General features: G+C 44.6%; 1 protein-coding gene across 1 annotated transcript in view; it reads left to right on the plus strand.

The window, feature by feature from the left end:
- Positions 1–14,543, plus strand: part of LOC135914179 (copper-transporting ATPase 2-like) — a 152,230-nt gene that overhangs the window by 108,944 nt on the left and 28,743 nt on the right. The window contains exons 15-18 of the mRNA XM_070524259.1: positions 1,915–2,101; positions 3,323–3,466; positions 8,196–8,338; positions 12,796–12,999. Of these exons, the coding sequence (XP_070380360.1) occupies positions 1,915–2,101; positions 3,323–3,466; positions 8,196–8,338; positions 12,796–12,999 (678 nt within the window). The remainder of the gene's footprint in view (positions 1–1,914; positions 2,102–3,322; positions 3,467–8,195; positions 8,339–12,795; positions 13,000–14,543) is intronic.

Raw genomic sequence — 14,543 nt, forward strand, 5'->3', positions numbered from 1 at the left:
AATACTTCACTGGGGCCGACTGCATTGGCAGATAAGGATTTGTGCTTTAATTTTCTTATGGAAGCTCCTTTAAAATACCCCACGTTCCACTGAGACTGTCGTCTTCTTCGCCCAGTTGCCTGCTGTTTCTGGCTTATCTTCATTTTCCTCTCTTTTGAAGTTTTATTCTTAGAGGTTCGCCACTTCCCTTAGTGCTGTAACGCCACTGGTGATACAGTAAAACTGTTTATCTGTGTAAAGATTTCTGCATGTGTAGATTTCTAAATATACTGAAATCTGAAAGATACTAAGATACTGAATTTAAAAAAGTTATATGCTGTTACACTGTGGACTTCAATATGGCCTCAAGAAATCTACTGTGTGTCTGTTACATTTTTTAAAGTGTTTGTCCTGATTTAACACCTTTATTTCAACTAAATACATTATGCATGAGAAGAGGTACCTTGTAAGCAACAAGTACATGAGTAAGGGTGGGGGGAGAGGTAGGAAATGGACGAGGAAGGGAGCTTGTCAATCAAAACCTCTCCATTTCTACCCTGCCCTTCTGCCAAGCACATAGCTCACTAAAATTTGATTACCTGACATAAGTAACATTCATGTTTTCATATAAATAATGAGAACTACATTTAATATGAGATGGCACATACATGCCCCATCTCATTCCCTCTATTGTCAGTGTCTGCTGGTTCTGTATGTATGTGCAGTATCCTACTGACTAGCCCATAGAATTATGTTAGTTGCTTGGAATGTGTCAATATAAAAGAAAACATCCAAATTTTTCATAAATTGCCATTAGTGATGGGCATGCTTAGTAATGACCAATATTGTTAAGTTCAAATGTTAACTGCATGAAGTTCTGTGAATTCTTTCGGGGAATTGAAATTACACTAAAAAATTATGCATGGCTCTGCTATCGCAAACACCAGAGACCAGCGGAGCTGGGGGAAAGCCAGTAAAGTAATGCCAAACCGCATACTTGGTCTAACTTTTGCTGGGCTTCCCCCAGCTCCACTGGTCTCTGGTGTTTGCGATAGCAGAGCCACGCATATTTTTTTTTTCCACTGCGAGAAAGAGGACCGCCGATGCGGGCGCGTGGGTTTTTATCGGAGAGCAATGACGTCACACCACCTGCGTCCCCGCCGCACCGCTCCTTTTCCCCCGCTAGGCTCCACCTACCCTCGCCGCATCGCTATGTTGCACGATGCTATTTTTATACTCTGCTTTCACTCTCTCTTAGATCTCTCTCCCACAGCTCGACGTTTGCGCGTTCGTCGTCGCGCGGTACCACCAAGGGACACCGCCGAGCCAGCTGTGGACGAAGGCGACGACGAATGCGTGAGCGCCGTGGCTCTCCTTCTCCCCCGCTAGGCTCCACCCACCCTCGCTGCGTGGCTATGCTGCGCAATGCTATTTTTATACTCTGCTTTCACTCTCTCTCAGCTCTCTCCCCCCAGCTTGGTGATGCTGCAAACGTCAAGAGAAACCCGGCGAGGTTCTAACAGCTCCACTGTAAAAAAAGTTTAACCCTTTGAGGCATATTTTGTCTCCAAACAATAATCATCATTTGCCTTGCTTGAGTTTCCTTTCTTAAAAACTCTGCAAACGCAGCGTTTTCAAGGAAGGACTTTCAAGAATGCTCTGTCACACTGATAACGTACATGCTGCTTGTGACCTGGTAGTACCGGGTGTCCAGCGTTAAAGAAAGAAAAGGCATGCAAGGTAGATGATGGTTATGGTTTGAGGACAAGCTGAGCCCCAAAGGGTGCAACCTTTTTTACAGTGTACTTATATTACTACAACCAGCAGTATATTACCCCATTGTGGCATGTTGAAATCTAATTTCAGTACCTTAGATGCTGCTTTACATGCTTGATTTAACTTTTCATATTGCTCTCTTTTGCTGGTGTGTAACAGTTATTGCAGACAGAGGTTCTTGGAAGCTGTGAAGGCTTTGAGGCAATCTCAGGCTTTGGTCTGTCTTGCAAAGTTGGAAATGTGGCCAGCATTTTAAAGAATGCACCAAAGTATGCAGATGAACAGGACTCTTATTGTGTAGAAATTCAGTACATTGGAGAAGTGAACCAAGAAGGAAGTGAGCAAGGTGCGTCAAATTTTTTTTTTTCAGACAAGTGCGTACTCAGACTTAAATTTCAATGATAGCTTTTCATCATCTCATTACTAAAAACTTTAGGCATTGTTTTTTCATTGCAGGGGAAATCGAAGCTTACTTATGAATAAGGAGGATGACGGAGTTGAAAGTGCAGTTAAAGACATTTGAGAGTTAATTTTCTTAACTGCGAACAACCCTAGTTGCATGGGCCTGCTAGTCACAGTTAAGCTGAATGTCAGTTATGGCCTACCTTAAGTCATGCACAGTTACAAAGAAAAGCTAATTGCATCTATATGTGAAGTTGCCATGGTTAATGCAATAACATTAGTTCATGTAAACTTGAGTAGTTGCAGTAGGCCATAAATAAGCTTAACTGTTATTAGCACTTCCATGTAACTGAAGTATGTATGTGCTATTACTTGTATATGAGCTGGAGTCGGTGATAATTGAAAACAGTTAAATAAGTTGTGCTCTGTTCTCCCCTGCCCTCCTCCCTTCTAATGGCCTCAGAGACTTGTGGCATTGTAGCAGCTACATAAGTTTATTTTACACTGTTGCTGCTTATTATATTGCACTAGCGTTTCTGGCAGCCTTCATGCCCAATTCTGTAGATTCTGTTAAGCAAGACCTCTCCAATTTTTTCTATCATTCTCACACACAATGGCCTAATTTAGAAACTGTTAGCATTTTGTAAACCACAATCTATGCATAATTTTAAACTGAAATTTAGATCATTGAAAATTAAATACTGTAATTGTTTATCATAACAGCATTAAGAAACAAAAGTAATGGGACCCTTTAGTATGCTATAGGCCTTATCATTCTCATGATCTCTTGACTTTTGCTTTTTACAGTATGTAAAGAGATTCATTTTGGCTTAGGATTAATCAAATCAGTATGCATATCTGTTTGACTGCTGGCTATTGTTATGTCAAATTTTGTTAATGTTGTGTTATAATTAATTGCATCAAAGAAGTGGGCTCCTGTGTACTCTTTTTGTGGTGTTTTAGTTCTGATTAACCTTTTTTGTTAAAATCGTTGCACTCTGTTGATGTTTGCTACTCAAGGTGGGTAGTATTGGTAACTGAGCCCACATTATTTATTGATAGATGTCATTATTTAGTGTTAGTCAATAACACAAATGGTTAGTTACAACATTTTAGGTGTGTGTATTCTGCCCTGGCATACATATATAATTTTTGTGCTTTGCAGAAAAATGGGACAATACATATGACGTGCTTGTGGGCAACCGAGAATGGATGCAGAAGAACTCTGTTGAAGTGTTTTCTTCTGTTGACAGCTTGATGGCCAATAGAGAAATGCTGGGGCAGACAGTTATTTTGTGTGCCATAAATGGTAAAACTACCTATCATTTTGTTGTTACACATTAACAGAATTTGTATTTATGCCGCATGGGTTTCATTGTATGGCAAGTGTTATAGTAAGCTGTATGCCTAGCATAAGTTTCTACTCATTATGAGGCACACGCTTGCCATTCAGGAGTTACTTTTTTATTGAAGGTGGGAAATATGTAATTATTAGAATTGTGCACCTTGCACATGTGCTTATAGTCTTGTGGTAATGGTCAAATGTTTATCATCATACATCATACAAAACTAAAAATGTTCTGCAGGATTGACATGATTACTATGATAAGAAGGTAGTGACAAAATGATCATTAAGTCTTAGTTAAAAGTATGAGGGCGAATCAGAACGTCTCTGCACCTATTTTTTTTAGCCGCATTATGGCTGTAAATGTGAAGTCAACATATCCATTCCCAGAGGTAGACCCTTGTTGGACCATCCTGGCCTTATCTGCGGGTAGCTCCATGGCACGGCGCTGCTCACTTATTGAAGGTGGCGGTTGTGCTTCACACGTCCACGGTGCATGAGCAACGAAGTGTGATCCCTTTTCTATGGAGTTAAGGATGAATGCCCATCGAAATCCACAGTGAAATGCAGCACATATATGGGGAAAGGTGTCTCACTTTGAGAAGTGGGAGGGGGGTGTTGTGAGTTCGCAAAAGGCCACGAAGACTTGCATGACAATGAGCGTTCAGGGAGGCCGCGTGCATCACTGACTGATGACAACATGGAACAGGGGCATTTCAAATTTAGTTCTGCGATGGGACGAATGTATGAAACTGTGTGGGGGCTATGTGGAAAAATGGTGTAAGGTACATAGAATAGTACATATATTTGTAATTACTTGTATGTGCCTTAGGTTGGCCAATAGAAATAGGGGCAAATACTTCCCGATTCACCCTCTTACTAAAGGAATTAAGGCCTCTTGAATACAGAGTGAAAGAAAAAAAACTGGGTTTTAAATTTTCCCTGTGTACACTCTTTGGCATTAATAGGCTTGTGAGCCTGTTTTCGACTCATTATCAGCATTTTGGTAATTGCTGCAATTTTTAAATTGCCAAGCTGATTTAGCAGGGTTGATGTTTAGAGCACTGTAGATTGTGTATTATCAGCTTTATGAAGCTCCACTGACAATATTTGAATGGAACTTGAAGAAAGCAGTCGATACTCATGAAAAATGCCGACAGAGTATCGAAATGTGTCATAATGAAAGACATTATGTGGTTTAAATCCTCTTCTCTCAAATACATTTCCTAATATGTTATTTATTTATTTATTTATTTTCTTAAAGTGCCCAAGAACAGCTTTATGCCTTAATATTGATGCACTTGTGTTATGCAATGAACATAAAACTGAAAAACGAAACAGAATATCTCAAACAACAGTGGTTCAAAATGCTACAAAAAATTTAGTTATTCAGAGAGTCAGATAATAAGCAAATAGTAGAACTGAATATATCAAGATCATCACGCAAGTTATTTTGTTGTGCTTCAAGACGTGTTATAGCGTTAGAGGTGCAAGAGGAATTCACGTAGAAAATGCTAGGATTACACAGGTTAGGGCGAAGCAAGCAGTACTTTACAGCTGACAGTAACCACGGACAGGAGAAATGGTTGAATGCATTAATGAAACCACGTTTATTCCACATTAAAATGCGTCGAAGACGCTGCGGTGGAAAGAGGAAGGGTGTTATTGGAAAAGGGGAAGAGTAAAACTGCCTCCATTTTATTAATAAACGTCTTGGAGGCAGCTAAGTGGGGGCGGCATGACGCTTGTGGCTGTCGCGGAGCCGATCATCGACGGGTGGTGCAGCAGGGTCCTGAAGGAACAGCAGCAGTGCTCGCCAGAGCTCGATGGCATGGTCCGGAGATGTGGTATCCGGGCAAACCCAAGTCCGGAGAGAAGGCCAGGGTCCCCGCTGTATGGTGGCCAGGGCACGAAGCCTTGGTGGGATGTAGAGGGGGCACTCCCAACAAAGGTAGTTTAGATCAGCACGACATGTGCACATGGAACAGAACCCACTTACAGGTGGTGGTGTGCCACCCTTGTGGAAACGGTTCAACAAGTGAGGAGTAAGGAGGGTGCTTGTCCGGATTCTCCGAAGCAAGACTGACTCTCGCCGTGTGAATACCTTCGGTGGAAGTGACGGTATAGAGAGTGGATTGCCCACTGCTGCGAGGTAGGCAGCACGTCGTTGTTTGGTCGCATGCTTGTCTGCCATTGGGTCTGCTACCTTAGGTGTGGTAGCTAGGAGAGGATAAAAATTATCGGAGGCTCTGGCTAGCGCAGTAGAGAGATGAGCGCGCGCCAGTCTATGAGCCTTCTCGTTTCCGGGGATACTGCAGTGCGCAGGGACCCAGTGAATGGTAACATCGTGACCGCATTCGTGGAGCAGGTGTGCCTGGTGCCGGATCTTCTGCAGTACGGGATCTGTGTAAATAATATTAGCACATGCCTGATGGGCAGCCTGGGAATCTGTGTACACATGAAGGTGAACAGGGTCAGTTTGAGACGAAGTTGCGAGGGCCCACTCCAAATACAGTAAAACCTCGTTAATTCGAACCGCAAGGGGAAGCCGCTTCAGTTCGAATTAACGAAAGTTCAAACTAACGAAAGTGAAGGAGGGCACCAGTACACTGCGATTTGGAAGCAGTATAGGGCATGTCAGAAATTTGGCGTGTCAGAAAGTGATGGCGTGTGCCGCGGGCACACGCCATCTTCAAGTGGAAGCTCTGGGTCCGACTGTGCCACACCACCGATGTCCACCGAAACGAACGTTAGCCGAGGCTTAACACCATCACAATGAATCGCGACGGCCGATACCTCCTAAGCTGAAAACAGAGGTGCACAACCAATGAAGACTGCCGAGACCAAGACGCTGAACATGTGAAGGTGGCGAAGGCCATGATTCGTTGGTTCTTGATTGCAAGCGCAGCTGCGTCGTACTTGATTCGCTGTGTTTTGGAGCTTGCCGTGCCATCTCCGCACAACATTAGCAGCTGTACAAGATTTGCAAAGCCTCCGAGATTCGCAACGGGCAAGAAGTCTCGGAGGTTACGTGGAACGGAGAGGCGGCAGCCGCCGCTGCCTTCTGGCTGACCCCGCGTCGGTTAGATTTTTTTCCGATTTTGCCTTCTCTCGCCGTTTTCTCCGTTTCAGAGGCAATACAGCCTTGTGTGTAGGTAGCTCTGTGTTCCGGGCCACGTGCAAGTGGAGGCTGTCATTGTCCTTTTTCAGATCAAGAACCACACTTGTAAGTGATGCGATTTTGTCGCACAGGGTCTGTACGACGACACGAAGTTGGCCACAGGCTCGATCACAGGCAGTGACGTCTTGGTCCCACAAGGCACTTATAGGTGGCATTGGGAGCCCTATACTGTCGCACCGTTGCATCTAGTACACTGGGAGCACTTGTACGTGCTCGACCCCGTGGACGTGTATAGCTCGTGCTCTTCGTCAACGATGGTCAAGCACTTGCAGTGGAAATGGCGGCCACAAGGCCCACAGCATCAGAAAAATTGTTGTTGACTGAAGAATAGCTGCAAGCACGAATTGCACTGGTCCTTTGAACCTGTCATTGCATGTCAGCACAAGAAACGGCTGTACATACGCAAAGTTGGCAGAATTGGGGAGCGCGACAAGAACATGTCCGCACTCATTCAGTGCGCAGCTCTGAATGAGCGCAGAGCATAATCATCTGTTACAGATGGCCGATGCATGCTGAATTTCGGGTGAATGTTGGCAAATTTTTTTGTATGTGCACTGAATCTTTCTCATGGTTGCGTAAAGGCAGGCCCAGTGAGTGGTTAGTCGCTGAAGAGGGAGGTGATTGTGCGTTCGTTCGCCTTGCGCCCACCATTTCCCGTCGGTTCAGGCCCGACACTCAGATGGGGAGGCCACTTTTGGGTTGTTCTGCCAAAGAGCAGGTTGCGTTGAAGGAACGTCGGTGGGAGCAGGCCATGCGTCGTGCGTTCGGCCGAAGAAAAGGTGGCGTTTGGTGAACGCCGCCGGGAAATCACTCGAGAAAGGGCTTGTCGTCGACATGCTGACCTCGCCGTGAGGGAGTGCAAAGCCAAGGCATTACAATAATGAAGGGCAGTCAATTTTTTTTATCCACTATAATGTCTTTAATTCAATTAATAAGTACACATAATTTCCCCTATGCTGTCCTTGGTGTCTGTTTGTTGGCTTCTTATGATATGATCAGGCAAGTCACAAATATACATGAAAAAAGTGGACTAACTGTACTATTTTATGAGATGTCAGGCCACCACAAGCAAGCTGGATGTAAATTGCCTTTACAATGTTCGGAATCTTTACCATTTCACTAGAATATTTAGCCTTTTTCAGTCATTGTGCATCATCTAGGTAGGGACAGGTAAGATCTTTTCATGGAGCTCTGTTTCATGTGCTTTACAAGCTTGTAATATCCTCCTGTTTAGCATTCAGTAACTAAGATTGCCTTGTTTCATTAATATGGCAACACAGTTTTCATTTACTTGTTATAGTATTGCCAGACTTCAAAGGCGTTGCAGGTTACAGTATTGATTTTTACATGTAATATCTAGTTTGTGCTTTGCCATTTGTCGCATACTTTTAACGTGCAACCAGCAATGCATCATAGTTTTCTTAACATATTAGACAATGTTTTAACACCTCTCACATTCTGTACTTTCAGAAATATCATTGTATGTACTGATTGATATATTTTACTGTTCAGGTGTTCTTGCAGGCATACTTGCTGTGTCAGACACACTGAAGCCTGAGTCCAAAGCCACTGTGAGTGAACTAAAGGAGATGGGCTTTAAGGTTGTTCTTCTGACTGGAGACAATAAGCAGACTGCATCAGCCATTGCACAGCAGGTAGTAATTCCTTATTAATAATTATTTTTGGTTCCTTCACATGCAGAAAACACTTGTTTCATGCTGTGAGCAATCTCCACTGTACATATTCCTGTTTTACAGCAATTGCTGTTATAGGGACAATTGAGCTATATATGCAGCATCACTGTATATTGTAAGCATAGGTTGCCACAGTTTACACACACACACACACACACACACACACACACACACACACACACACACACACACGCACGCACGCACGCACACACACACACACGCACGCACGCACAGAGTCAGAGTGCCAAGCCTTAATAATCATAATCATCAGTAAGTTGGCTGCAAGTAAAGATCTGTGGATGCTAGAGGAAGATGAGGACTGAGAAACTGGAAGATGGCAAAGAGTGCGGTATTGAAGTGTACAGGGTTTAAGTCATTGTGGTGTCTGTGTTGCAATATACATGTATACCGGGTGTCCCAGTTAACTTGGACCAAGATTAAAAAAAAAAAGCCCCAGAGCTCTAGAGAAATCATACCAGCTGCATAGCAGCCATAGTCGTGTGTACTTACAGCCAGTATTTTTTTCATCATGAAGTATTAATAAATAATTGCTTTTAATTAGTAAACTATTTAATTGTTGCTTGAATCGCAAACATATCAAATACAAAGTTGTAGGGCACCTCAAATATGAGGCGCCTTCATTATATGAGGAGGAAGGGTCCCAATTGTCCATAACCTCAGCGCCACGCCACCCGGTAGCTATGCGATCGACGACTCCTCGTGCAGCTCTATGGGCTGACTCGTTGAGGTATGGCGGGGCACTCTCAATCTGCCTCATGTGTGCGGGGAACCAGATTATCGTGTGCAGCTTGATGTCCTTGTCCCGCAGAATCCACATGACCTGCTCCGAAACGGTGCCCTTGGCAAACACTCAGACAGCCATCCTCAAGTCGCTGTAGATTGTGGTCCTTCTGTCGTCCAGCAGGGTCAGGGCTATCGCCACCTGCTCCATCACCTTGGCCGGCTTTGTTTGAACCGTCATAGAGTTTGTGATTTTCCCATCGTAATCGATGCCCACCGCTACGAATGCCATCCCGTCAGGGTACCTGGCAGCATCAACAAAACAACAATCCTGAGCCCATTCCTGAGCCTCAACCAGGAGAGCCTTGGCCCTAGCTCGTCTCCGACCCACATTATGTTCGAGACGAACGTTGCGTGGAATTGGAGCAATGATGATGCGTTTCTGCTGTTCCCGAGGGAGACGGCAAGAGCGAGACTTGATTTCTGCCGGAGTAAGCCCCCGCTCCCGCAGTATGCTCCTATCCGCTTGGGTGCTCAATACGTGATACACATAATTTTTTTTTCAAGTATTAAAGAAAGACGGCTTGAAGGTGCCTTTCTTTAATGCTTGGAAAAGACTTATATGTAGCTGTAAAGTAATCACATGGACCGTCACGTTTGTTGATGTGCGGTGCAGCGATTACTTTACATTATCTGGTGTCCACGACAGAACTAAACTCTTGTAGCACCTTTGAGAGTATCACTTTGTTTGCGTGCTGTGGTTGAGGAGGTATGCCGAAAAATTGATAGGTCTCTGTAAAGAGTTGGGACTCACAGGCAAGGCACTCCAGCAGTGGATGGATGAGGAGCATAGCAGAGAAAGAGAATGCCGTTCACAAGAGCGTGAGGCTGCCAAAGAGGACCATGCACGAGAGTTAGAGCGGCAAGCTGGAGAACGCCAGTTGTTGGAACTACGGCTGCGCTTGCAAGAATTGCAACAGACAAGTCAAGCAGTCACAGCCGACTCAAGTGATCAGGAAGCAAATAATCAAGGTTTCCGAAGCCCGCACAAATTAATTCCAGCGTTCAATGAAACTTGGGATGAGCTCGACACATACATTCAAAGGTTTGAGCGAGTGGCCAGAGACCAAGGGTGGCCTAGTGACAAGTGGGCCCTGTCCCTGAGTTTGTGCTTAATGGGGGAGGCCCTCACTGTCGTTGGGCGCATATCTGCTGAAAACACGACTGATTTTGCTAAGCTTAAGGCAACATTGCTCCAGAAGTGTCGATTTACGCAAGAGGCCTATTGAATCAAGTTTCGAGAGGCTAAGCCCAACAATGGCAAAACAGGTCACCAATGTGCAGGCAGGCTGCTTGGATATATTGATCACTGGCAAGGGTTGGCCAAAACTGAAAAGACGTATGACGCCTTGAGAAACCAGGTTGTCTCCGAACAATTCTTGCGGTGATGGGTCTAGAAGCTTGCCATCTTTCTGAAGGAGTAAGGTTGCAAAGGTCTTGACAGTTTGGCAGAAACTGCGTATCACTATCTCGAAGTACGAAGTCTGACAAATCTGGCTAGAGGTCGAGAAGAAAAGGTGTATGTGAAGAGTGGGACACAAGGTAATGAGCCATCAAATGGTCAAGCGAAGCCCCATTGCTTCATATGCAACAAGCGAGGACACAAGCCATCAGACTGCTGGTCTAGGGCTAGCGGATCTGACGCTGCAACCGGTAGGAAAGAAAAGGAAGAGGAAGACAGGAGCGAACGGGCAGCAGCAGCCAGGAGGGCCGATTGAATGAGGGCTGAGCGAGGTTCATGGAAAGAGTCCCTAGAGGGCTACCTGGGTGTACTGCTTGGCAGCCTCGTGACAGGTCGCAAACCACCAAACTGAGGTCCTGCCCGTGTCCCGTGCCTGGCCGAGTCCTGAGATCTTGCAGTTCCTGTGCACTCGGGAGTCTGATGCTCCCGCAGTTCCGGCATCGGAATCTTGAGCCAGCAACCAAGCGGCTGTCGCAGCGTCCCCTCCATGGCCTACCCAAGCCGCCTCCGACGCCTACGGCGTGTCAACGAAAATTCCTACCATACGTGAGCAACCACTGGTGGGGGGCCGTATGCCGCGGCGCCTGGACTTTGTGTGCTATTGGGTAACTTAACTCTGTAGTATGCCATATCGTAAGGCTTCATACGCTAGAAGATCATCTGTGCTAGAGAATATTATTTGTTTATGTCTAAGAGAATAGTGTGAATTATATGTCCGCCTGTGCAACCCGTCCCATTACTGCTTTCGAGTCTTTTCTCATCTCATCGCACATCAACAAACATGACGGTCCACGTGATTACCTTACAGTAGCAAGTATTGAGCAACAGAAAGATGGATCAGGAATTTTTCACCATGGCCTACAATTTTCCTATTGACAATTTTGCTCTGATTATAATATTTGATAAGTGAACTAATTAATAATAACTAATTATGTAATTGGACAGAATACAAGAAATTGTCTGACTTGCTCCAAGCGACGACAAACAATGTTACCTTGGTTCTGTCCAGCTACGTGGCACTCGTATGTTTTTAAGTGTTAGCACGAGTTACAAAGGTCACCCTGTATTAATTAAGAGAAAAGGAGGCACTACAACTAGTTTCGCAGCTGGAACCTTCCCTCTGAAGATTTACCTACCAGCCAACTTCACTACCATGACATTGACTAAATGTGAGAATAAGGAGCACCAATGAGTTATGAGGCGCTCATCATGGGGTGTGCTATGGTGCATGAAGCCATCGTAAACCAGAACCAAGGTAAAAAAATAAAGCAGAACAGTGGCACTAAAGAAATGCAGATGCCAAATTGAACTGAGGGTAAGGAAGTGCAGTACAGGATGCACATGGAGAAAAGGCAAAAGACATGATTCTTTATATGTGCAGATTGCTCACACATTGCATTACATGTTTGATACAAGGGATACTACGCTGGACAGAATATTGTCACAGCTAGCTATAACTCGACTGCTTTGCACTTTGGGCAAGACTACAGTGTTTTTTCATTAAAATGCAGTTGTATAGTCTGCACTTGTCTGTGTCTGCTTCCTGTCCTCCCTTTTGTGTTGCTAGTCCCTCACTTGATGTATACGTACTGGCTCAGTTTAGTACCATTTTGAAGTTAAGGTAATTACTGATCAGGTTCATTATAGTTAAACATCCATTAATTTGACTCTGGTTTGTGGGGAATACATATCACTGAAGCAATGACCAGCAAGCCACCAGCCATGGCTGAAGCATTTGCTTTCTGTGTTGCCGGCTGTTGCTGATCTCTAACACCCTACAGTCCCACAGTTTATTAGTGTCGTTGCTTATTTTGACTTTCTACAAGTGCAAATATACTTTGTCATTGCATTTTATTTTCAGCTCCTAATAAATGTGTCCTAGGTTCTAATTAATTTTTGTGGATGCTGTTGGGTGCTGGTAGTTGACCGTACTAGGAATGAATTTTCATTTAAAATATTAACAATATATCTCAAACTGAATATACTTAAATGAATCTTAAATTAGTAATTAATGTGTTAATATTAGCATTCAAAAAGCAGGTGGTGAAAAATAATTTTATGTTCGTTTTTCAAATTGTGTTCTGCTGATGCACACAAAAGCAGCAACTTTCGAGAAACACTTGTACCTGACATAAAGTGTTCCTGTATGTTGCAGGTTGGCATTGATGAAGTGTTTGCTCAAGTTTTGCCCTCACACAAAGCAGAGAAAATCCAAGACCTACAGAATAAAGGTTTCAAAGTCGCCATGGTTGGGGATGGCATCAATGACTCACCTGCCTTAGTTAAGGCTGATGTTGGCATCGCCCTCTCAGATGGCACAGATGTGGCAATTGAAGCTGCAGACTTGGTCTTGATTCGGGTAAGAAGTGTGAAAACTGATGTTTATGCTTCCTGGTCTCTGCATGCATTGGTTCTACCTAATGCAGCTGCTTGCATTTTACACTTTCCTGATACTTTATAAAAAGTCACAGTTTCACCCAAAAGGTGATGCATTGATAGTGTCACGGTCTCAGGGTGGTAAACACGACGCAAGGAACGTTTGAGTTAGGAAAAGCCTTTATGGGGCATGAGCATAAGAAAAATACATATATCCAGAAAGCACGCATTGCCAACCCGATGGCAAAACCCTAACATACGACAAACTATATACAAAGCTAGTTAATTGAAAATATTGTCTTAAGTCCTTGCACACGACGTATTATGAAGTTGAAAATAAATAAAGTCTACCGACGTGGCCACGTCTCATCGTTGTCACTGCTTCCGACGCCATGTCGTTGGGCCTGCCGATGCGTCGTAGACTCGATGTCGCTGTGTCTGCCGTTTGGTCCATGGTTGGCCTGGTCAGGGGGTCAGGAAGGTGGAGTGGTCTAGGCGCCTGGATCTCCCGGTCAACTCCACAAGCTGCGGATCGTAGCCACCGGGAATATGGGAAGCGGCGCCGTCAGCCTGTAGCTGTGGCTTCCGGTGGGAGGTCCGCTCAGCTCGCGTGTCGTGGCCGCGGCAGCTGAAGAACTACTTTCACTGCATTGCCACCGTCTCCGCGATCCACCCATCGTGTTCAGCCTCCAGCCCCGTCTCCTTGTAGCGTAGCTGGGCCACTCTCTTCGGCTACGTGTCCCTTCTCCCATTGGCCACGTAGCTGCACGTGCACTTTTACACTTTTGCGCTTCTGCTTTCATATTGTATTCTTTTTGTATTTTTATATTGTATTGTATCTTCTTTTTTTTTCTTTATTTCTGCCACTGACTCCTCATGTCTTCTTGTTTTCTTCTTATCTTCTGCTTTTTCTTCTTCTTTCTTTCTTCCTTGATTGGCTCATGACAGTGATAGCAAAGTGTTAGATTATTACACAAATTAAGTTGTTCAATGTTTTATGGTCAGCATAAATTGCATTAAGCATTCACTTACCTAAGCAAGCATGGTGTTAAATGCCCAGAGACACACATGAAGTGAATTCACTCGATGACCACGAGCATTCGTGGTCACAATGCTGGCTTGATGAGGTGCGCTGGCTGTGAGGAGTTTGCGTGCTTGTCCCAAAGTGATCGTTCCGGGCGGCCATTTCTTTTAGCATTTCAATTGTGCCATGCCTCCAAAATTGGCAGATCAAGTGACCTCCAATAGTGGGCATGCGGGAAGACAATGTACATCAAGCCACCAGCCTTCTTGACTAGCGCTTATTTTACACTGGCACTTGCAACAGGTCATGTGACCTTCAACACACTATATGCACAGGCAGCATATGCACTTGGCCATTTGGTCAGAGCGGGCTGAGTGGGCTGGGCTGCGCATGCACTGTTAGACCCAAGACTGCACAGCATTGGTGGCAGCATTGACGGTGCGAACATGCTTCAAGTGTCCGTATAATTGTTGCTATTTCAATAAATCTGGCAACCTTCATTA

This window comes from Dermacentor albipictus, chromosome 1 (genome assembly GCF_038994185.2).
Source record: "Dermacentor albipictus isolate Rhodes 1998 colony chromosome 1, USDA_Dalb.pri_finalv2, whole genome shotgun sequence".
NCBI lineage: Eukaryota > Metazoa > Arthropoda > Arachnida > Ixodida > Ixodidae > Dermacentor > Dermacentor albipictus.